General features: G+C 36.3%; 1 protein-coding gene across 8 annotated transcripts in view; it reads right to left on the bottom strand.

Annotated features, from left to right (window-relative positions):
• Positions 1–2,019: 2,019 nt before the first annotated feature.
• Positions 2,020–25,152, bottom strand: part of BIRC6 (baculoviral IAP repeat containing 6) — a 220,187-nt gene continuing 197,054 nt past the window's right edge. For all 8 annotated transcript variants that reach the window (XM_088841556.1, XM_055400471.2, XM_055400470.2 and 5 more), the window contains 6 exons: positions 24,148–24,365; positions 22,115–22,276; positions 20,055–20,132; positions 12,258–12,446; positions 9,860–9,994; positions 2,020–6,508 (listed from right to left, as the gene is read on the bottom strand). In XM_088841556.1, coding sequence (XP_088697682.1) covers positions 6,329–6,508; positions 9,860–9,994; positions 12,258–12,446; positions 20,055–20,132; positions 22,115–22,276; positions 24,148–24,365 — 962 coding nt within the window. In that variant the 3' untranslated portion in view covers positions 2,020–6,328. The remainder of the gene's footprint in view (positions 6,509–9,859; positions 9,995–12,257; positions 12,447–20,054; positions 20,133–22,114; positions 22,277–24,147; positions 24,366–25,152) is intronic.

The raw sequence follows: 25,152 nt of genomic DNA on the forward strand, positions 1-25,152 counted from the left end.
TGAAATTGCCAATTAAAAATATTCGTTATTAACTTCCAGACACAAAGTAAACACGGGAGAAATCCATATAATTTGTCTCTCTATATAAAACAACAAAATGAGGCTTTCTTCTTTAAGACTTGTGAGTCTACATATAAGGATAACGGAACGGATTACAAGCAGCAGGCCCTTTGAAAGAAACACTGATCCACACTGCCTTAAATAAAAAAGACGAGTGTCCAAAATCGGCCCAATGATGCCACTTCAAGAGATATCAGCACCCAGCAATATCGTGTCCTTCCTCTAACTCCCAGGGAGAATTGTCTATAATGATGGGACAATAATTCTTGTTGATATAATGCCACCTTACCTACCTCATTCCCGACTGTAGAACATAAAATCTTGTAGTGAACAACTTTAAAGTTAGCTGAAAACCAAAAAGGAAAGCAAGTTCACTATTCATAAGAAAAAAAGAGGAACTGCCAGTGTGGGGGGAAAAGATGATAAAAGATAAGGGGTTTTGAGGGCATAAAGAGCTTGAAGGGAAATGAACTTTCACATTGGTTTAAGAGAAGCATTCAAGTAGTAAGAATCTCTAATGAGCCTATGTCCTAAGCTATGAGTGATATTTTGGAATCATTATTAGAATTATTTCTTTATTCTATGGGACACGACACCTACAATTTCAGGATTTGCTCCCAGACAGAATGTACTGTAGCTCTTATGGAGGATCAGACTATAGCTGATTTAGATATTAGAATACCAAGACTATAGATAAATCTTTATAGGTAATATAGGACAAACACAGGAAGATTATCAGCACATTAGAATCCAGTTTGATTATTCCTAATTATAAATCTTCATTTTGTACAAATATTGAAAATGTTAAATGTGCTTTAGGGGCATTATCTCAATAACACGGCACATACTGAAGAACCACTGCCAGATAAAGCATATCCTTTAATTCAGTAGCCAATGCTTAGGCTCTTTGCTTCAGAGAAATTACAGGACTCAACTGGTCAAAAAACCTTATACGGTTAGAGCTAAGATAACAAGAATACTCACTTGTAGAAAAGGGGCACCAACTTGATAAAGGAGCTCTAGCTTGTCCCTATAAATAATGAAAATGACTCCAGGGAAATGGGAGGTGCTCTGGGGCTGTTTGCCAACTTTGCAGACTTCGAGGTAAAAAGAGAAATAGATAAACCAAAGAACAAAACCCATGGAAAGTTTAGAGAAAAGCAGCAACAAGGAACAGGATAGTGGGAGTGGCAAGTTTGAGGGAGATTGGTACCTACCCTTGTGACCTATCCCTTGGAAAAGAGAAGAGGCCAGGGAGCTGAAGAGGATCAAATCACTCTCCTGGGAACCCCAGCAGGCAGAGGTGCTTATTCCAGGACCTGAGCCTTCTAGTGGCCCAGGGCAGCCTGCAGCTGACATACCTGGATTAGGCCTTCCCTCCCTGGAGAAGCACCAGGTGAGTAAAACTAACTCACCATCAAAATGGCCTGACACAATCTCTTCCTGCACTGGAAAATACAGTTGGTGTAACCTGAGGAGGGACACGTATAGGTGAAAGCAAAGAAAACCCGTTTTTTGGTGAAGCCCATGGGATCATATCCAGGGGCTAAGGGAAGAAGGCCAGAGGGTGCCTCTTCTGTCCAAGAAATGCGTTCAGACAGCTCCTCTAGTGTGAAGAAGCAGAAGATAGGAAGCTGAGAGCAAGGAAAGGAGGAAAGAGCTTCCTTTCAAACTGGTGCACACCTTGAAACGCAAGCATGTGGCCGCACTCTCACCACCCTGCTGGACTCCCATGGTGGGAAGCAGGGAGCTTTCAAGCCTGTTCTAATTTAGGTCCAGCCAGGCTTATACCAACACCACAATCAATCCCAGATAGAAAATATATGATTCTTTTGTCTCTGCAAAGGGGAGCAATTAAAAAAAGAGTAAAAAGAAATTAAAATCACAAAGGAAAAGATCAATAGATGATTTCATGATAATTTAAGACTTCTATGAGAAAAATTAACTTAAAGGGCCATCTGGAAAAAATATAGACAAATATGATAAAAATTAACATTCTATCACACAAGTAGCTCATTTATATTAAAATATCCAAAGACAATACATAACAAAATGGGGAGAAGGTATAAACCGATCATTGACAAAGCAGAAGCTCAAATGGCTAATAAACAATGTTGGAAAAAAGGCAGACTAAAGCATGTTTACTGAAGACAGGTAAATATTCTGATTAAAAAATTATAATCACCTATGCTGGCCAGTGAATGGGAACATTAACTGAAGCTAGAAGTGTGAATCAATACAACCTCTCTGGAAAGCAGTAAGTCATTATATATCAACCTTTTGACCTGGCAATTCTAGGCTTTATCATAAGGAAACAAAAGATACAGACCATGTTCATTAGAGCATTATTTATAATTAGCAAAACAGAAATAACCTGAATGTCCAACAGTAAGAAGCTAAGTACATCCATATTATGAAGCCATTAATTTTATGATAAAAAGTATGTAATATGTTAAAAAGGTGATAAAATTGAACATACAATATACCAATTATATAGAAAAGTACAGAAAACAAGAATATAAGGGAAGACACCAGAAAAATTAAGTGTTTAATCTCGTTTTGTATTTTCCAGTATTTTCCACTCATTGGAGTATGACTGTCACTATTACTGAAACCAAACCGAATGAACCTGAGGCCTTGCCATGTTCTGACCATCTTTGGTGTGGTAGCTCCTCAATTCAGTCCTCTTGTACCCTGGCTGCCGCTTCAGCCCTGAGTATACAGCTCCACCAAGGTCTGCAACTTGGTCTGTTCCCATCCCTAGGCTGGTTCAGCAGGCCTGTCTGTTTCTATATTGGAATCTTCGGGTCTCACCAGTCTCATGGACATACCAGAGTATTCCGTTCCATTGCTCAGTCGTGTCCGACCCTATGCGACCCCGTGGACTGTAGCCTACCAGGCTTCTCCGTCCATGGGATTCTCCAGGCAAGAATACTGGAGTGGGTTACCGTTTCCTTCTCCAGGACCCAGAGTATTAACTCTGCATTAAATTGTGGAAAACTATAATATGGTGAAAAAAAAGGAACTGTAGAAATCTGTCTACCAAATAACTAGCTTTGGTTTAAGCAATAAATAAGCAGAATAGCAATGCCTAACGAGGGACCAATTGTCATATGAATTATTCAGCACAGGGCTGCTCAAGTCACAGTCCATAGACTGTGACCGTTGGCAGCAGGCTAAGTACAGAAAGTGAGTAAGCAGTGGTTCGATGCTACAACATCTTCACTTCACTGTGTTTTAGAAAGTACTGGTCTCCAATGGAAAGACGGGTAACCAAAAACCTTGACCCTTCACCACAGTTGGACACAAAGTTGGACACAATGACTAAAATGTTTCACCTCATCCATCTTACCCTAAACAAATTCAAGTACAGGACATCAAAGAAAAAATGTTTACAGTACCTTCTACGTTTGATTTCAGAGATACTGATCTTAATGCTAAAGTTTTTTTTTTTTTTGTACTTCAAGATCACAACTTCATGAGTTAATAGTTTTATCAACTGACCAGTTGGCTTTACTGATTTCTGCACATGCTCTTGGACCAAGGCCACCCTGTGTCTGTTGGCATCTGCTCCAGCCTTCTCCAAGGCCTCCCCATTTACCTTTCTCCTCAGCCTGAAAACATCCTGGTTATTCTCATACCAAAAAATATCTATTTCCCCCAGTTCTGTCACTTGTTGCTTTCTCTCCATCCCTTCACTGTCCTCAATGATGACTACCACCTGGACTCTACTGTGGGCTCTCAACTGACTTCCTTGCCACCCAACAGCTGGCAGAATGATCTTCTTGAAACGTGATCCGACCAGGCCGCTCCTTTAGTTAAGGCTACTGGACAGCCCTCCATCACCAACAGGATGTCAAAGCTCCTTAAGAGGACAAACAAGTTCTTCCGTGACCCAATCCCTCCTAGCTTCCCCACACCACAGCCCAAGACCACCCATTCAACAATCCCAACTTTGCCTCTTAAAATCCACTAGCATTGAACAAGCTACCATCAACCCAAGATCTCCTTTTGCTCCCTTGTATCTGGAATAACTTATGCCTGGCTAACTTATTTATCCTCATTCTTTAAGACTTAGGGTATCTTTTTTAGGAAGCACTTCGTGATCAAATCATTAACGTTTTGCCTGAGGTTAAGTGTCCCTCCTCTGTGCTTCTAATAGTATCCTGTTGATAAGAGTATCAGAGAACTTACCATTCTTCATTGACATTGTGTCTTCACGTTTGTCATTTAATCCTCAAGTGCAGGAACCTACACCTAGTACAAAGTGAATGTCAAACATTTGTTGGCAGAAAGTCTAGATTCCAGATGGAACCAATAGACTAAAGTCTCAACTTCAGATGTTAGGCCTTGGTTTTTACGAAAACATGAATTGGAACTTACAGTACTGAAACTGTTTGCTTTTATAAAGCTGAGGACTAAAGATGTGAAATGGGGAAAATGACCCTTCGTGATTGGGCTTTCCTTGTGGCTCAGCTGGTAGAGAATTCACCTGTGATGTGGGAGACCTGGGTTTGATCCCTGGGTTGGGAAGATCCCCTGGAGAAGGGAACTGCTACCCGCTCCAGTATTCTTGCCTGGAGAATTCCATGGAGAGGAGCCTGGTAGGTTACAATCCATGGGGTCACAAAGAGTCGGACACAACTGAACAACTTTCATTTATTTACTTATTTTAATAATCAATAATAAACTCCAAAATTGGAGGTAAACAGATACTTGGATAGAAGCTTTCTATCCTTGACAGGGCCATAACAGACCAAAAAAAAAAGCCTAGAGGACTGATGACTGTCCTTTTATCACTTTTCGCAGATGATTTTATTCTGAGATATAAGCTAGCATGTCTGCAGGTAACATTTAACTGACTCTTCTTTGTCATAAACTAACTTGATGACTCTTCTTTCTCATAAACTAACTCGATTCTGTCATGCTTGGTGTAACTCACTAGACCTAAAGTTAGGTGTTTTGGAAACTCTGATTTCCTGGTCACAGACTTCGTTCACTTTACAGAGCTCTGGAGCTTGTTGCGAGAGTATCACGATCCCTGCTTTTCCTGGTCCTTCACAGATGAACTCACTGTTCAGGATACAGCTTCTCCTCCTGGTCAGCTCCAGAGTCAGAGTTTTCACAGGCCAGTTTATTTTGTATAGACACTGTCAAGAATCATTTTAGGTTTTCCTTTGTGATAACTGGTCTAAAAAAAAAAATTTATATGTATATATCCTTTCCTTTCCCATGAGTAGCTCTTGAAAGTGTCCAATTCCTTATAGAGAAAGCATTTCACACCATGGCAAACTGTTTTAGAAACAAGACATACTAACACACCTAAGTCTTTATTTATTTGGCTCTAGGAAGAATTTGCATGAAAATAAGCCTATATGGCAAGTACAGCACCAGAGAGGTCCATCCTCTCTGCTCTACAGAGCCTCAGTGTTTAATACATACATGTGACGTTAGTAATAAAACCAGATAGTCCAGTAAGACAGGAGCCCTTTAAGGAAAATTCAGTTTAGAGTGACTTTTCAAATTGACCATTCTTTTTCATAGACTTAAATTCAAATAACAGATACATTCACAGGCCCAAATACTGGCATAGAATAAAATCATGTTCATTTATTTTTCTGCATCTTAGAATTTTAGAAAGCATAAAATTAAATACGTTGAATGTAATAAATTCATCCATACAAGTGCAAGTCTTCAGCTATAATGCATTTTATGGCAGATTTATCATTTAAAAAATGTACCAGTAAATCAAAAAAGAGGGAGTATGTCCATTTAACTTTTATTGAAGTGTATGGAGGAGGTCTTCCGAAATCAAATATGAGCATGAAGATATGGCCAAACATAAAATCTATCAAATTCAGTGAAAAGTTGCTGACTTTAAATAGTAGTTGTAAGAATGACCAATATATATTCTTTGTTAACAACCCTTCACTCTACAGTAAAAAAAAGAAAACAAACATTCAGTAAACATTCTTTCCTAAGGTAGTTTCCCTTATATAATCAGTGATTTCTCCATTTCTTTGTATACACAAATTTGTTGAACATACCAATCAGTGGTTCTCACAATTGAAAAATAAAAGCACACAAAAGTTTACACTCTTGTACAGGTAAATAAAAGATCACCTTGAATTAAACTGGATCTCCTTAAGGGTGTAGTATAGTTTCAGTTTCATTACCTATTACATAATTAGTTTCTTACATACAAATATTGACATTTTTGGCTTGTGCTTCAAAGCCTTTGTGTCTATGATGTCCATGTCAACGCAGCTCATAATTTGAAGTCACTGGGGAGTTCTTTACTGCTGCTGGGTTTGACCTGATCATGCATTAGAGTCTCCTCAGCACCAGCTGTGGCACTGCACATCTCTGAGGAATCATCGGCATCAGGGTCCAAGCCTTCAGGACAGGGAAGTTTGAGTAGCTCTTCTCGGAGCTGAGCAGTGTGACGCTGTGCAGGGGAGAAGGAGCAATGTTAGAATTGCAAACGCTAGGATTCTAGGACAACATCACTGCAGGGAGGAAAGGAGTTTAAAACAAAATCCAAAGAACTGGGTCTACCAATATTTATTGTGGATCTTCCTTAAGCTAGCTACTCTAACAGGCAAGTGAACAAAACTGGCACAAATCTCTATCTCAAAATATCTGATGTTGCTGATAAGCCCTGAGTACCTGAGTAGCATGACCACAGACTCTACCAATGCCCCAATCTCTGTAACAGAAACTGCATTATTAATGGCTTAGAGGACACCAGTCATTTGCAATATATAGTTTCAAGTTAAAGAGACTATCTTGACTTGTGATACACGCTGACTCTGACTAAATATTTTTGAGAAAAGCAGTCCATAAATTAAAATAAACCCACTGCTATTTTAATGAGTGAAAACAATATTTCTCAGGCACTAGGCCTTATACAGAACACTTGAAATGTTTCATACTCATTACCTCATGTCATGCTTGGAATACACCTTAGAAATAATTTCATCATCAGAATTTCTGAAAATGGAAACAAGTGAAAAAAGAAGATCTAGAGAGAGTACCTCACTTTGTATTACCCTATACTGCCATTTATGGAAGAATTCAGTTCAGTTCAGTTGCTCAGTTGTGTCCGAGTCTCTGCGACCCCATGAATCACAGCACGCCAGGCCTCCCTGTCCATCACCAACTCCCAGAGTTCACTCAAACTCATGTCCATAGAGTCGGTGATGCCATCCAGCTATCTCATTCTCTGTCGTCCCCTTCTCCTCCCGCCCCCAACCTTTCCCAGCATCAGAGTCTTTTCCAGTGAGTCAACTCGTCGCATGAGGTGGCCAAAGTATTGCAGTTTCAGTTTTAGCATCAGTCCTTCCAATGATAGTGAGATGTTAATAGAGAGGGGTTGGTTGTTTACAAACATAAAGCTTTAGTTTATAACTTTCTAGTGGGAGACAAAAGATCTCAAATCTCACACTAAGGACTGTGAAAATTAGGCATGTCAATAGCTGACAGTGAAAATTAACCAACATTCATAGAACAAGGCACTGTGTTCAACAGTAATAATGTAAAAATCAATGAGTAAGGAAAGTACAGCTGGATAGAGACCAACTCTAAGGGACTTGAGTATCTGTGGATCTTGCTATTTGCAGGGGATGCTGGAACTAAAGAGAACTACATGATCTCTGACTTAAAAGAGCCTACATTCCAGCCAAATGTACTATGCATGATTATTACATAAATAAGCAAGATAAGACAACTATACATTTGCAGCCATTTGTAAGGCTTCAAAGTATATTTACATACTGGCAACTTAAAATTTTTCTAGCCCTAATTTTTCTTCTACCGTCAACAATAGGAGAAAACATTAAAGAAGAAAAAACAAAATTGACAATTATGGAGGCCCAGTTAAGGTGGGAATACTATGTAAAATTAAACAGAACAGCTGCATACTTTTCTCAATTAGCAGTCAGCAACAAAAGTATATTTCAGATGATGAAAATGTAGACTGTTTCAGAGATACAGATTTTTAAATCAGGATGACACAGAAACAAAAGACAATGAGAATCTGAGATAAAAGCAAGATACCAACTGAAGCAACAAAGCCAAAGACGCTGGACTTTATCCACTGAGTTTGTGTCAGGGAAAGACATATCTAAACACACTTGGGAAGATATCCATCTGGTTATGTGCTACAGAAATAACTGTAAGGGTGGGAATGAGAGGAGAGGAAGACTGAGCTATGGGCACTGAAGAGAAAAATGGGGAGAGGAATTTCTGTATGAAGGCAGCACTGACAGGACCCAGCACTGCACAGATAGGTGTACTAAGGGGGATATAAATATAATCTGAAGATGTTAAGACAGAGAGAAGTGCTTAAAATTAAGTAAATACAGAAAGTTAGAAAGACAGGGTATACAAGTAATATGCCAGTAATATAACTTTGAGAAAGCTAAAAGCAGACAACTTTTACAAGTTTGCACTACAAAAACAAGTGGAAAGATAGTCCACAGATGAAAAGTATAGGGTAAAACACAAACATTGTTTATCAGTGTTATGAGTGTTTTTAATAGGTAGGTACAGTGTTACAAGAGATTATACTGAAATCATCCAGTTTAAAACTCAAGACAGGTTCCATGAAGCGAAATTTAAGATGAAAACTGAATGGAAGTGAGCCAGTACAGCAGGTGAAAAGCAACGTCTGTAAAGGCCTGAAGTGGGGATGAGGTCTGTAGAGGGGAAGCCAGAGTCACTGGCTTTGAGAACCAGAGAGTTGGTAACTTCCACAGAATGGAAATTCAACTGCAAAATGCTCTTTGGTGAGAGGGTCATTTAAAAACAGGCAAAAGTATTAACAGCTCTAGTTTGGTAGTAAAAAGACAAAAACATTTTTATAAATGGGGCAAGATAAAACTATCTTAGGAAGATGCAGATGTTAAGGAGAAAAAGGTTTCTTTTTAAAGGTTTTTATATAAAATGCAAAATCTCAAACATACATGGAAGTAGGCAAAATATAAAATAAAACTCCCATGAGTCTACTTCAATACTTATCAACTCATGGCTAGTCCTCCTTCATCTATATTCCCACCACTTTTCTCGTTTTATTTTGAAGCAAGCCTCCGATATCACATGGTTTTACATTCATAAATATTTCTGTGTGTAACCTGAAAAAACAGGACTATTTAAAAAATTCACCAATAAAAAACTAATAAACCCTTATTATCATCATCATCTAATCATTTAAAGTTAGAAGGAAAGGAGCCAGTAGAGACAACCGTAATCAACAGAGGATAAAAGGAACAGAGGCGAGCAGATACCCCAAGGCAGGGAAGAAAGAGTGGCTGTTGAAGCTATGATTCGCACATCCAAAAAAAAAAAAATCCACTCACTCCCAAACCATCATGTTCTACAATTCCATTTTGTGAACACCCAAGTTGAAAACAACAGCTCACTTCCGCCCAAACAGGTTTGTATCACAGACACTAACCACCACACCAATCAGCTGTCAGGGGCTCTACAATCTCCCTCGCTGCTCCAAGTAACAAAATGCTGAGAAGGAAGAGGCCCAGGAGAAACACAGCGCACAGTGTCTCCCCATCATCTCCATACAACTCTATGGAGCTCTGCTGGCTCACTTCCTATACTCATTTTTAATTTTAGGAACTGTCAATTCATTGTCAAAAGGAATATATCTTTTCTGTAGACTTTTGGGGAGCCTCTGAACCTAATACATTTAATGTTTCTTGCTAGTGGTCATAGTTCTGTCAGGGAACATATACCTCTTCTTTTAAAGCCACCAGCAAGGCTTCTGTGAGGGAGGGTTACTCACCTTGAGAGCTGCTGCATGGTGAGACATGGTCCTGCCAACCCGCTTGTCACTGCTGTACTGCTGGATGTCAGCAATCCACTCCTCACACTGGGCCATGATCTCAACTCTTTTCAAGTAAAAGTGTTTATGTATAACCTTAAGAGTAAACCATGCCAGAGGACAAAAGGTGATCAGGTCAGAATTTAAAAGACAACATATGTGGCATTACAAAGAAATAAAATTTAAAAGATATGGCATTTTTTTTTTTGTCTCCAGAGAACTCAGTGTGGTGAACTGTACATTATCATTAATAACAGGGAAGAATCGGGATTATGGCATCAGATGATGTGTGTTGAAACAGCCAGGTTCTAGAGCAAAAAATAATGTCCTATCCCACACAGACATTTCATTAGTTAATCTTATCCAGAGAACGTTAAGATATCTAGAACACAACAGAATCAGAAATATTTGTAAATAAATGAATAACTAGGAGAAAAAGTACTGAAAACATTAAAACTGTCAATTTCTATCTTTCAAAGTGAACTCAAACATCTGGATGGGTAAAGAGATTCTAAATTACGGTATCTGCATAAAAATCAGAACCTAGCCCTAAAACACGCACTATTAATTTTGTCTTCTGGTTAACTTATGAACAAGATTTTATTTTATGAAGCTTATCTCCGTGTGATAAATATACTTTACATTTCAATTTTTTAAACTTCTCTCTTTGAAAAACTGAGTAAAATTTCTATGTACGTAGTAAAAGTCTGTTTTTGACAAATTTAAACTAGAAAATAGGTCACTTGGGAATTATTATTCTGTATTGTGAGTGAGCTACTTACTACATGTCCAATGAGCTTGTCTCCCCTAAAGAAAAGACAATACCTACAATGGAAAAGTCGATTGGAAAGCCTGGCAATGGATGTGAAACACCAATAAGTTATTGAGTTTGATGCATACAAGGATACAAACTGAGTAAGAAACAACCTAACATGAAGAGCCATGATCAGCACAGAACAAGATTCAGCGAAGACTGAACGTAGCATGTGAGTACAAGAGCGAGGCCACAAGCGGCTGCAGTCTGGGGTTTAAACGGTGCTTTTACTGAAAGACGAAAGGGAGAATCAAAGTGCAGCTTTACAGTGTTTAGGTTTGAGGTGGTTATGATATACTCTAGTAGACTTGTCAAGTAGTTTATATATCTGGATACATTATTTGAGTCTTAAGGACACTGAGAAATTAGTTTATAATACAAACAGGAGGAATGTTAAGTTTTTCATGTGCAGGAACTGAGTTTCGTTTTTCCTTGGGTTCAGAGTACCTAGTGCAATACCTAGATATTGGTTGCAAAATGAGTAACCCAAGGTTGAAAAGGGACAGAACACTATGCTTAAGAGTATAAAGAAATGCATGTTTGTATTTCCTGTAATATTAGGAAAAGTAATAATTATCCACAGCCTTGAATACAAGCCTTTACAAAAATAAAACACCCAACTTTGTCATTCAAAGTGCAAATTCATTTAGTAATGACCAAAGGAAGAAACGTTTTTACACTCCTTCAATAGATTCAATGATGCCAATTGTTAACTTCGTATATATAGCTACATAGTAATGACACAATATTTGCTTAACAAAATTAATGATCAATTTAAAAAATTACAGGATCTTTAAAGATTTTAAATATCTTTAAAGATATTAGAGATCAATTTTCTGTCAGGTAAATATGACAGTTTTTCCTCTATTGTGGTTTCTAGTACCATCTAAGAACAAAAATGTTTCATGACGGAGTTATAGTGTTAAGATATGATGGAGTAATCTGATATGACAAGTGAAAAATATAATCATATTTTAGGCAGACTAAAGAGAGATAACTATGCCCAGGAAAAGAGCCACAACTCAGGATGTGGTAGAATAAAAGCATGTCACAGTATCAAGACAGGTTTCAGAAAGTAATCCAACTTTTTCCTAAAGAAAAGAAACTATCTTTTTCTTCAATGTTGACTCACATATATCAGTATAAGGGCAAAGTTTCTATCTGCAAGATAACTAGAAAAGCATCTCGCTGCTGCTGCTGTTCAGCTGCTAAGTCATGTCCAACTCTTTGCCACCCCATGGACTGTAGCCCACCAGACTTCTCTGTCCATGGGATTTCCCAGGCAAGAATACAGGAATGGGTTGCCATCTCCTTTTGCAAGAAAAATATCTTAACCTCTAACTGTCCAAAAACATAGTCAGATGTCTTTTAGGAAGTAATGGTTTAAAAAATTCATCTGTACTATACTACTACTGATTTTTAATGATTAAAGACAATAGAAAATTATACCACAGATATTCTAAATATAAATGCAAGTATAATACTAAGAAAACTATATTCTATAGTGTCTTTAAAAAAGTATTTCATTAATTGTATTAAACATACTTCTTTAAAACATGGTGAAGGGTTTCTGATTTGTTCTAGCATTGCCCACTTAACCGTTGCTTGTCGAATGTTTCCGTCATATTCTCGAGAACTCTGTGTGCCACTGGGAGTGCCTCTAGACCGCTCATATCCTGGTTCATTAAAATAAGGCTCCGCTACTAATATAAGGGACTGAACAGACACCAACACCTGACAAACAAAGAAACAAAAAACAGTTATGACAGGAGATTTTCACTACCAGTGAATTAATACCTTTCTTCATCAACTAGGAGTCCCTGTGAGTAAGTGCTTCCACATAATTTTATCACCATAAAGTCGATGTTAATAACGGTCACTGAAATACTTTATTAAAGCAAAGGTACAGCAGAATCTTATATAATATTTATATATCATATGTTTTACATTCTTGAATCCTTGAAGAAGAAAAATAGGTTTGAAGATCCTATTTGCTAAAACTACTGAAAAAACACTTGCTTATTAACATCTCATATCAATTTAGACATCATTTTGCTCAAATTGTCCTTAAAGAGCATGACGCTAACAATGTACTCAATACTCACTCGTAAGGAAAACTACATGAGGCAGTCTCTACTTCAATTCCAAGGAAAATTAACTTTCACAGTATCACAAAAATCTTCTTACTAGAACCTTCACTGGCAAGATGATATGGTTCGAAGACCACCTCTGATCCCCTACTTACACACTAGGTTTGTTTTTCTAGATATAATTAATACTGAGAGGTCATTCTTATTAATATAGTACTGCTTGCTAATATATAATTAGCTAACATGAAATCTTTGAAGGCAGGAAAATATTAGCTACAATCTGCCCACTTCATAAATTAAAAAAGGGTAACAACATTTTCATTAGGAAAGATGATTAAGCAAAGTCAAGGATATGCACCTTAGAAAAGGGATAGATTTTCTTAAAAACTGTTAAAAATTGGAAACTTGAACCTGAAATATATTACCTATGAATAAATAAGGTGAAATATGACCTGAGGTAAACATGTTATTGAGGTCAAGGTCAACTATAGACAAAAAAATTAATGTGTATTAATTCCAAGGCAAAGATCTCATGATTTTTAAACTTACTGAAACTAAATATATTACTGAAGGAAACTGATTTCCCTTGGCTATATACTTCCCCTCAACTCAAATCTGATACTTCTGAAATAATCTTCCAGGGGATATTTATTATTTCCTTTCCTCTTCCCTTTTAAATAAACTTCCTCTTATAAAAGTAGGGTATATCCTCTTTTTCTACAAAAGCAGAGAAAGAAATTTTGTAACATAGGATTCAATTACTTAACCTCACATTCTGTGAGGCAAAATATGGTTTTATAAACTCAGGCAGTTGGAGATTCAAACAATTTATAAACTACTTCAGATTCATACCACATTCGGTTTTTTAAACCAGCTTAACTGTATAAAGGAAATGAAAAAAATAGATGTTTTGTGTACAGAACAAAGAAAACTAGAGATATAAATTTGAGTATAACATTTTCTGCTAAAAAACTGAATTATAACATTTGGATTTGATAAAACATTAGCAGAGATCAATATTGCTGGAATTAAATTCAAAGAGTAGTTGATAACATGTGGTCTGTTTCCCTGGGTGACATTAGCTACTTTTAATAGGCATCTTCTATTCCCTTTTTTAACACACACCTTTAGGAGATTACATAAATGCTGCTTCATTTTTCTTCAGTGAGCCAAGCTACTGAGGAGTCAAAATATTCATTTTATGGGATTTCTGGAGTCTTGAATTATCTGACATATTTACTCATTTTATTTCACAGCACACTTTACTGTAGCCCCAAAAAACACTCCCATGAAAAACCTGTAAATAAATCCTTGAGAAGAAGGATTTCTCTTTTTTAAAAGGGTTTGATTTTCAATATTTGAAATTAATGAATTATCTAACTCTGAGAAACACTATGTTATGAAGTGAGAGAGAGACCAAGACAGGCAGAATAACTTCTTCCCCTCAGAATCCTTATTTCGATCATCTGTAAAATAGAAACCATACCTATGACTGTAAGAACTAAATAAGGTGTCAAGGGGTATAAAGCAGTAGGACTCATCAGTTCAGTTCAGTTCAGTCGCTCAGTCGTGTCCAACTCTCCGCGACCCCATGAATCACAGCACGCCAGGCCTCCCTGTCCATCACCAACTCCCAGAGTTCACTCAAACTCATGTCCACAGAGTCGGTGATGCCATCCAGCCATCTCATTCTCTGTCGTCCCCTTCTCCTCCCGCCCCCAACCTTTCCCAGCATCAGAGTCTTTTCCAGTGAGTCAACTCGTCGCATGAGGTGGCCAAAGTATTGGAGTTTCAGCTTTAGCATCAGTCCTTCCAATGAACACCCAGGATTGATCTCCTTTAGGATGGACTGGTTGGATCTCCTTGCAGTCCAAGGGACTCTCAAGAGTCTTCTCCAACACCACAGTTCAAAAGCATCAATTCTTCGGCAAGAGTAGGACTCATAAGTAAGTGTAATTAAAACATAATAGCTATTCTTTCTTGGAGTAAATATGACACCATGCATCCAGAAGACAGCAAAACACAAAACAAAATCACTCTTACTCTAAAAACAATATATTTTAACTTGAAAGTGAAGTCGTTCAGTCGTGTCCGACTCTGCGACCCCATGGACTGTAGCCTACCAGGCTCCTCCGTCCATGGGATTCTCCAGGCAAGAGTATTGGAGTGGGTTGCCGTTTCCTTCTCCAGGAGATCTTCCCAACCCAGGGATCGAACCCAGGTCTCCCGCATTGCAGGCAGACGCTTTAGCATCTGAGCCACCAGGGAAGCATATTTTAACTTATGGGTATCCAAAAAGGAGTCAGCATGAGCTCCATTTTGATCAACAAAACTTAAGAGCTTCCTGGATTAAACCAAAAGACAAACAAACCAAAAAAACCCCAATATTCATTGTAGCTACATATGGCTAAAATGCTTTCTTGGAATGAGTCATTAATTAGCAAAAAAACATGTACTAGATACCATATTATGTACTTAAGTTATATTAAAGTTAACCTAATAATAAACAATATATTTTCATTCCATAGTGTAAGTTCACTGATTTTTAGTCAGTCCTCTGATATTTTCATGAAGAGTTAAAAAAAAAACAAAAAAAAACAACTTTTATCTGTAGGCTGAATTTACTGTCCCTCTCCTCTTTAGCTTTATGTTAGTATCCACAAAATTGCAAGATTATTATAATTTATTCAGAGGCTGACTAAATCAAGAATCATATAACAGCTTCCTTTCATTAACTGTGTCAAGCAAAAGTTTTAACCTTGCTGTAACGTCTGCTATTAGGCCATCAACCAGTCAGCAGCAATCTTGTCTTCTATCAATGCCTTTATTTTCAAATTATATCATGTCAGAAGATTTAATTATTTGACTTAGTCTGTTACGTTAAAAGAATTATAGATATATCAAACACAGCGAAGTACAGACTATACAATCCAAAATATTAATTTGTAACAAGAAGCTATATTATATGAAATAACATGTTTAGGATAACGGAAAGAAACAAGTCTTAGTTAAAATGCTTTAGCTTTTCAAAATAGCAAGTACCCTCCTCTATGGAAAATTATGCTGCTATTGGGTAGGACTATAATCAGTGGGTGATTTCCAGAACTTTCAATTTTAAGAAAAATGTTAGGGTTTATACATTATTTTATTATACACAGGTTTAAGAATGGCTGATTATGTGACATTATGTTTACTCTTGCACGACATCTTTATTAACATCCAACTGTAACAAATTATTTATAAGACATTAATATATATTTTAGGTATATTATAGCAACATTAAAAACCAGTCACATAAGCAACTGTAAAATTTGGTGTTATTGATAAAATGAAGTAATTCTTGATGATAGTTCTAATGAATGATATTACTTTTGACTTAAAATTATGCAAATAATCAAGACTATTACTAGGTTACTGCTGGATATGAGACCTATGGCATAACACTACAAAATTTTATATTTTTACACAAATATTCTTTAAGAGTCTCATTACAAAGAAACTAAGCAATTCTAATAATGTTTGTCACTGTTTCAAATATTTTGGAAATATTTTAAATTGCATATAAGCTTCAGAAGTTTTTGTGGATGATTTTTAATCTGGCAAAAGTACTTTCATCTCATGGGTACAAACAAAAGAGTAAAACAGTAATTGTGAGTCCCAAAATCTAAATAAATAGAAATTACTTTTTCCTAAGGCTCTGTAGTCTGCCTCTGAAGAAAGTTTCTAACAGAGAACAAGGGGCAATGCATTCCTGCCTAGAACCATTTATTTCTAGTTTATAAAGCAGTATCACACACAAAAAAACCCTACAAACAAATGTTTCTTAGAAATATGGGTACAAAAAACCTCAAGCAAAATGCTAGCAAACTGGGCCTTTCCCTGGCAGTTCAGTGCTTAGGACAAGTGCTTTCAATGCCTGGGGTGAGGTTCAATACCTGTTAGGGGATCTAATATCCCACAAGCTGCCTGACACAGACAGAAAAGGAAAAAAACTAGTGAATTGAACCCAATTACATACAAAATTAAAAGACAGTTACTCCTTAGAAGGAAAGTTATGATCATCCTAGACAGCATATTAAAAAGCAGAGACATTACTTTGCCAACCAAGGTCCGTCTAGTCAAGGCTATGGTTTTTCCAGTGGTCATGTATGGATGTGAGTTGGACTATAAAGAAAGCTGCACGCTGAATAATTGATGCTTTTGAACTGTGGTGCTGGAGAAGACTCCTGAGAGTCCCTTGGACTGCAAGGAGATCCAACCAGTCCATCCTAAAGGAGATCAATCCTGGGTGTTCATTGGAAGGACTGATGTTGAAGCTGAAACTCCAATATTTTGGCCACCTGATGCAAAGAGCTGACTCCTTGGAAAAGACCCTGATGCTGGGAAAGATTGAGGGCAGGAGGAGAAGCGGACGACAGAGGCTGAGATGGCTGGATGACATCACCGATTCGATGGACATGGGTTTGGGTAGACTCCGGGAGTTGGTGACGGACAGGGAGGCCTGATGAGTTGCGGTTCATGGGGTTGCAAAGAGTCAGATACGACTGAGAGACTGAACTGAACTGAACATACAAAAAGAATCACACATCATGACCAACTAACTAAGCTTTATCCCAGGAAAGCAAGATTGATTCATTTAAAAAATAATAATACATCATTTAATAGAATAAAAAATAAAAATAACACAATCATTTAAACAGATACAAAAAAACCATTTGACAAAATCCAGCATCTGTTCATGATAAAAATACTCAAGGAAATAGGAGTAGAAGGAAATGTCCTCAACATGATGAAGGAAATTTATGAAAAACTCACAGCTATGATCACAGTCAATGGGGAAAGACTGAAAGTTTCCCCTAAGGTCTGGAGAAGACAAGGCTATTCACTCTTGCCACAAAAAAATGTATAGCCTCACGTGCTTATGCTCAAGTCAATTTTGTCACAGATCTGGAAATCAGTATTTAATAAGCCATCTAAAGTACAGGGAAAGTGATATAATAACAGTATTATCCATAAAACAGAAATAATGAACGTGAAAGTTAGTAAAAAACGGAGAAATAGTTCAATTATATAAGAACACAAAAGATTATTACATAGAAATTAGAAATTATAAAAATATAAGCTAGAAAGATGGATATGCTCTAATGTTAAGTGAACACAGGGGTACACAAATAATCATCTACTATATTAATTATAACTATACGAACTATGTTTATGACAAAAAGCCCTAAAGGGAAAACAGAGGAGATAGTAATTTATGTGAGGGTAGTAAGTTTCCAAAGCTGTAAAGTTTAAATGCTTCCAAGTAAGCTTTGTTATCTCCCAGGATTTTTGGTATATATTTGACATACAGGCAATACAAAAGTTAAAAGGAAATACAATATTTTTCTTTTTTTTTGTCCATGTTCCATGGCCTGTGTGATTGTAGCCCCCCAACCAGAGATTGAACCTGTGCTCCCAGCACTGCAACCATAATGTTAACCACTGGACTGCCAGGGAGGTCCTAGCAAATACAATTTTAAACTAAAAAACCTGAAGATTAATTGTAAATTTATTTTTAAAACTACATAAACTCAACAAAAAATTAAAAAATTGATTCCAATTCTCAGGTATAAGTCTAATTTACTTCATGAAAAAACAGGCTATCTCTTAGTTTGCTTGAAGAGTAAAACTCGTCATAAAAACAGCTTCTGTTGACAAGAGTAACATACATGTAGGAAAATGTTTTAAACTTTTTGAACATATCACTTTTTACTTTTTTAAATTGAAGTTCTGGTGATTTACTATGTTGTGTTATTTTCTTGTATACAGCAAAAGTGAATATATATATATATTCATTTTCATATTCTTTTCTATTATAGGTTACTATAAGATAATGAATATAGATCCCTGCACTATACAGTGGGACCCTGTTGCTTAGCTATTTTATATATAGTAGTTTGCAGCTGCTAATCCCAAACTCCTAATTTATACCTCCCCCTACATAATCATTTCTAAAATGAAGGAGCAGGTACTTGGAGAAATATTCTAATAACTTTAGCTACTTTGAATGGATCATGTAATCTCATTTTTTCTTGGGTCTCCAAATTAGCAAAAGGAAAAAACTTATATGACAGTACTATTTCTTTAATTCATGGGAATGCTGCAAGGTCTTTTCAGAAAATCTAAAAGAGTCACATCCAAAAGAATGATCTTTCATATCTCTTTTATTGAATACAAAATAAGAATTAGGAAAAGAATCCTTTCAAGGTAGGTCAACTTTAATAGGCTTACCTGGGAATAATTTATGGTTGTCTTTCTTAAAATAAACACTAAACTGTAAATGTGGAGTTTAAACTATTATGTAGCAACAGCAATTTGTTTTTGTTCCCTTAAGGATCAAGCAACATAGTTAATTCCTATCATTTATATGTCTCTCTCTTTGTTGGAATTCTGAATTATTAAGATAAAGCACTGGCCAAAAAAGATTTGATGGGACAGTATTAATATAGAACATTTTATTTTATGTAGTCCAATGGCTTGTTAAAATTAACTTTAAAAATTTCAAGGCTATGAAATACATGTGTTAAGTGCTCTGCAAAATAAGGAGGGCAAATCTCAAGATTTATGAATTTCTGGACAGTACTTCTAAATCTCAGATGAGTCCCATTATAAACTAGATTATAGAAGAATCATATCATGGGTGGAGAGATATGTAATACTAGTAGTTATTAAATTCTACTCACCTGAGTTTGAGCCAGTAGCGACTGACTGGGAGATGGGAGAGGCTAATCTGACTTATCTGATCCTGTTGCACTTGAGTATAGTTTAAGGCAAGTCAGGGATTTTTTTAACAGGGAATTTTGAAAAAGAGAAATTTTTAATGTCCTAACTTAGGAATCTCAACTCCAAATGAGAATATAATTCCACTGTACTAATTGCTTAGTGAAGTGAAGTCGCTCAGTCGTGTCTGACTCTTTGCGACCCCATAGACTGTAGCCCACCAGGCTCCTCCGTCCATGGGATTCTCCAGGCAGGAATACTGGAGTGGGTTGCCATTTCCTTCTCTAGGGGATCTTCCCGACCCAGGGATTGAACCCAGGTCTCCTGCATTGTAGGCAGATGCTAAGCTATTTCATATGTACTTTCTATCAATCTACATTTTTATTTTTTATGGTTTACTATGTTTATTCTTGGTCACTAAAAAAAAATGTTCTTACACATAAGATGGTTCTTTATTTTCTAAGTGAAACTGTAAGAGAAATTTGTTTACTTGCAAAAAGCTTGAGGTCTGAGGATTCCACTTCTCTTCTGGTCTTCCATGCCATGTATTTAAGATGCTTAAACAAACCTGAGAAAGAAGAGGGGAAAGTTATAAACAGATTTGAAAGGAGTGCTTTTTAAAAGCAAACACCCAGAACTAGGAATAAAATTGAAATGTTATTATGTCCAAGTATCTGATTTTTATGGCCCCAAACAAAACCTTAAGGTTAGGTCTGTTAAAACAAATTTGTATCTTCAGATGTGATACAAATTTATGTGGCATTACAATTTCTTCATTAATGAAAAATGAATTAGCAGTTATTATAGATTAATACAAGTAACATATTTTTTTAATGAAGACTCTTTTCCAAACAACATCATCAACAACAAAATTCTTGGTGAGGAAAAGTGGTATTATTTTACATTTAAGAAAATATCTTTAAAAATTTTGAAATGGGATATAGCTTAATAGAAAAGATATTGATTTTATATCTGCCTCTACATTCCATTTGTTGTAATATATTGTTCTGGTTGAAATGTATGACTAAAATCTGGCCTCACACAAGCATGAAGTAGGAAAAGGGAGGATCCTGCAGATGCCTTGAGATGATCTTGAGGATCCCCAGAGTGCCTCAGAACAAATTTGAAGACACTAGTTACTGTTCACTCATAGAGCAAGAATGCACTCAAAGCATCTGCCAAACACAGGTCAACATTTACCCGAGGAAAAAGAGAACCTGGGACAAGTTATCTGTACTTGTAAACTAACAATTTTGTGTAATGGGCAACAAATTTGGAATATAAGCAGTCTTTAAAAAAGCAGAAATCCATCTCCTTGCTATTCTTTCAATGCTCTATGAGAACAACAATGCAAAATACATTAATTCGTTTAGTAAATTCACTAATAATTTTAAAAGATGTGCATATGAACAGCTTTGTGAATTATCCTTTAAAGCACCATCAGACATATCACGCCACCTGGAATCTTAAGTCCTTAACCTGTTACCTATACCAGTAATTCTTGAGGAAGTATTAATAATTTCTTAAATAATTCTTAACATAAACTCTAAGTGCCAATCTCTTCCTTGAATAAAGTCTACATTGCTATTTCGTCTACTTTGCTCAGTTATAAAAGACTTCTTCTTTGCTTTCTCAAACAAAGTAAGGTCTACCTCTGGTTAAGTATCCTATAATAAAGCCAGAAAATGAATTCCAACTTTGTGATTTGAGCATGCATTTGTGAATACAAAATGGCAACTTGTAAGCACAGATCTGAGACAAGCTGCACCTTTTAAAAACAGGAAGGCAAAACCAAGGGAAAATTTGGGCCATCTCTAATAAACCGGATCAACTTCACACATCTGCTATTCTCACATCAGCAAAGAAGTTGTCTACTTGTGAAGCTGAGAAATTTCTTCTGACCTTTGAGTAATTTTGAAACATTGAATACACTCAGTCTAGAATTTACTACCGGAATTTCATCAAACCAAAGTTACTTTGAAAAGTGATTATTCTTTTAAATCTAATTTTTAAGGTTTATTGTCATGAAATGATTTTTATTATACCTCATTTATATTTTTATTACACATTTTGGGGGGGCAAGGATAGGAATCAATCTATTTATAAGAAAATATAAAAAATTTTAACACAAATCAGACTTAACGGTACGTATCAGAAAACATGGACAGTATCTTTAGGCACTTGTGAAAAGGTAACTGGAATTAAAGATACAGATAGTAAAGAAAAGTGAGTGGCAAAGACAGGCATTCGGCTCTACTATTTTCTGAGTGGAGATAGCACTCAACTGACCAAGGAATGTGTTGAATAAGTTAGCCCCTCACAGTAACTCCTTAAAAGTGTAAGTGGTTTGTAACACCGTTGTGTTTCTGCCCTGTCAGGTTCTTCCGCTCTCAATCCTGAGGCTGATTTTTTATTACAGGGAACAGAAACATGAAGAAACTCATGTATTTTGAAAGGAAGATAACCAGAACAAAATTTCAGTTCAAATTACAAAGAACCTTTCGTTTACAATACTTTGGCCTTAAAAACAAAGGACTTCAATTACAGTACCTTGCCATCATTATAAAGGTTTGGATTGAATCGCACACTATGACCACCAGTTGTCTCTAGATTCACAAGAGGGGGTGAACTGGGATAATCTTGAGGAAAATATACATCAAACTCAAAGCAGCCATTTGCATAAGGAGTGTCCGCAGGACCAGTTATCAGGACCTAGTATGCACACAGGAATACAAGAGCCTATGTTACTATTTTTAAATACTGTTATTTAAGAAACAACTCAAAATAATAATCTTCTTACATCCTATATACATCTCAATCAAAATGTGCTAAAAATAAAGTAAAAGTTAAAAACATACACAGGAATAGGAAACGGTTTTAAATTATGATTAAAGTGATTTTGTTTTGGTGAAAACGGGCTTTTAAAAGAGAAATGCCCAACTAACAGGAAAGCTTACCTGAACAGCAAATACCTTTTAAAATATTATGTTTTTTTCTAAGAGCTTTCCTTAATGATCTCTACAGTACTGTCAACAATTTGAGACTCTAATACATCATTATTATCTCAAAGGTATGAGAGTAACTTTCTGTTTCAAATCGTCAAGTTAATGTTTTAAGAAATAACTTAAAAAAAAAAATAACTTACTTTTAAATATTATCTTCTGGGATAATGAGACAAACAGGTAACACAAATAAAATTCTCATGTAACAACTAATGACCAAAAGGTTCTGAGAGAACAGTAGATGTCCCTTAGGGCTGTGTGTATGTGTGTATCTCTGTGTGTGTGTGTGTGTGTATGTGTGTCTGTGTGTGTATGCACATGTGTGCGCTCAGTCATTCCGACTCTTTGCAACCCCATGGACTGTAGCCTGCCAGGTTCCTCTGTCCATGGGATTTTCCAGGGAAGAATATGGAGTGGGCTGCCATTTCCTTCTCCAGGGGATCTGCCCGATCCAGGGACTGAATCCACATCTCCTGCATTGGCAGGCAGATTCTTTACAACTGTGCCACCTGGGAAGCCTTCCCTTAGGGTTACTGGTAGTCCAAAAAACCCAATAGTGACTATCAGAATTATTTGATGAATTATATTTGAATCAATAGATATTTAGTGTACAAGACACAAGCAGCAAAGCCTCGGGTCCTGAGCAGCTGTGCATGGAGGCAAGTGGTACTACAGTCTCCATCTGTTTCAACTCTGATTTATGTTTTGTGGATTCAACTGGGGACTCTTTGTTAGGTGCAGCGTAATAACAAAGGCACAAGTCTGAATTTACGTGGGCCACTTAGAGGTAAAATACTTCCCTAGACAATCATCTAATAATTGGCTCCACTGTTTGTAACAAGGGAAAGTGTGGTCAATAAGCAAGGTCTGTGAGATTTCTACTGAAAAATTATCCAAAAGAGCAAAACAAAAAAGCAAACAAACAAAAAACTTTCCTCAAATCAATAGATCAATAGTTTCAGCTGTGTATCTAAGGAAGACGGATTATTTAACCCATTAGTTAAATGATGTAAAGAAAGGTTCCTCCCACCCCAGGGATCAAAGCTTTGAAAGTTACTTGCTGCAGCATCTCTTGAAATTTGAGGCCAGATCACCACAGTGTTAAAACATAAAGCTGCAGGTTTTATTTATTATTATACTACCACTACTTACATTATAGATCACATGAATCTGTGAATACATTACATTACATTACCTAGGGAAAAAAACACAAAAAACCTGAAGACCAATAGTATAAAACCTGACAGAAATATTTTGGATTATAAGGGAGAAATCCTGTGATTTTTTTCCTACTGATCAGCATTAAATCCTTTGATAATACGCTCTAAAACTATGACAGGCTACATACGGTCTTTGTTTGGGGCAGGTGTTTCTAGATCTTTTTTTTTGAATGGTACTTGGTACTCTGTTCACATACTCTGAACTAACATTAGAAAAAGACTTCCTTCATTGATATCCCAAGCAGTCAACAGAATTTTTATTAAATGCGTTAAAACTTCATGCTATTTCTAGTGGTATTTTGTATGACTATCTGAATAACTGGATTAGTCAGAGAAATAAGAAAGAAGTTGTTTTCTCTACCTTCATGATGTCAAGTCGCTCCTCATCACAGCGCACAAACACGCTGGAGGACGATGACAGAGGCAGGGAGGTGGACAGCGTCACAGCTTCCTGTGCAAGGCGGCGGGCTCGAGCAGCACTGTTGGCATCATTTGCATTCTTCACCTGAGACATGTAGTGGTAGTTTACTTTAAAACCCAATTTCCCATCTTCATCTTCAGAAACCATCTCAAATGTATCTAAAAGAAGAAAAAGGAAAAAAAAAAAAAAAACCACTGAAAAAAAAAAGAGAACCAGAATGGAGGATAGCTGTTATAATAACAAAAATCACAAATAAATAAATCACTAACCCTTCTTCACCCAAAATGGAGAGACTGCAATGTGGAAGAAGGGCCAACTTATCAGTGTTTATGTAATACCTACATATGTGTGTTAATGCTGCTAGATGGATAGAATATATCATGGAAGCAAAGGCAGAAATGATTTTTAATTTGCAGTTTGGACATGTAGATAGATATATTAATTATTTAAATGATATGTAGTAGATAAATTTATTCTTAAAATGAAAGATATATTTTTTGCCAAAATAATTCAAAATATGAAATACTGAAAAGTATTTCATTATATTTCATTTTTAAAAGAGAATAAAACTTTATATATTTGCACTGATTTGGAATCAGAAAACAGAAGTGACAAGCTGCAGTTTACTTCTGTATTACTTTTGGAATTAACAGGATAAAAGAGGATTATTAGGAAAATCTCCTAAATACTCTGACAGAATATAAATAATGGGCTAATTCTTTACAATATATTTAGGCAGATTTGGAAGGACTTAAAGTTATTCTTACTTATAAGCTAAATCCATATAGAACAGAAAGAAAAAATTATCTCCAATTCAGATTAACCCTAATTCACCAAAGGACTAAAACAAAGATACTTAAATAACTTATAACACTAAATTAAAACTACCTACAAATACTAGGGCAAATACAAAGAAACAATGGCAACTTTTGATCTTGTCTACAT

The sequence above is a fragment of the Moschus berezovskii genome, chromosome 11 (genome assembly GCF_049115385.1).
Source record: "Moschus berezovskii isolate FMDL1 chromosome 11, NW_MosBer_1.0, whole genome shotgun sequence".
NCBI classification, from domain to species: Eukaryota; Metazoa; Chordata; class Mammalia; order Artiodactyla; family Moschidae; genus Moschus; species Moschus berezovskii.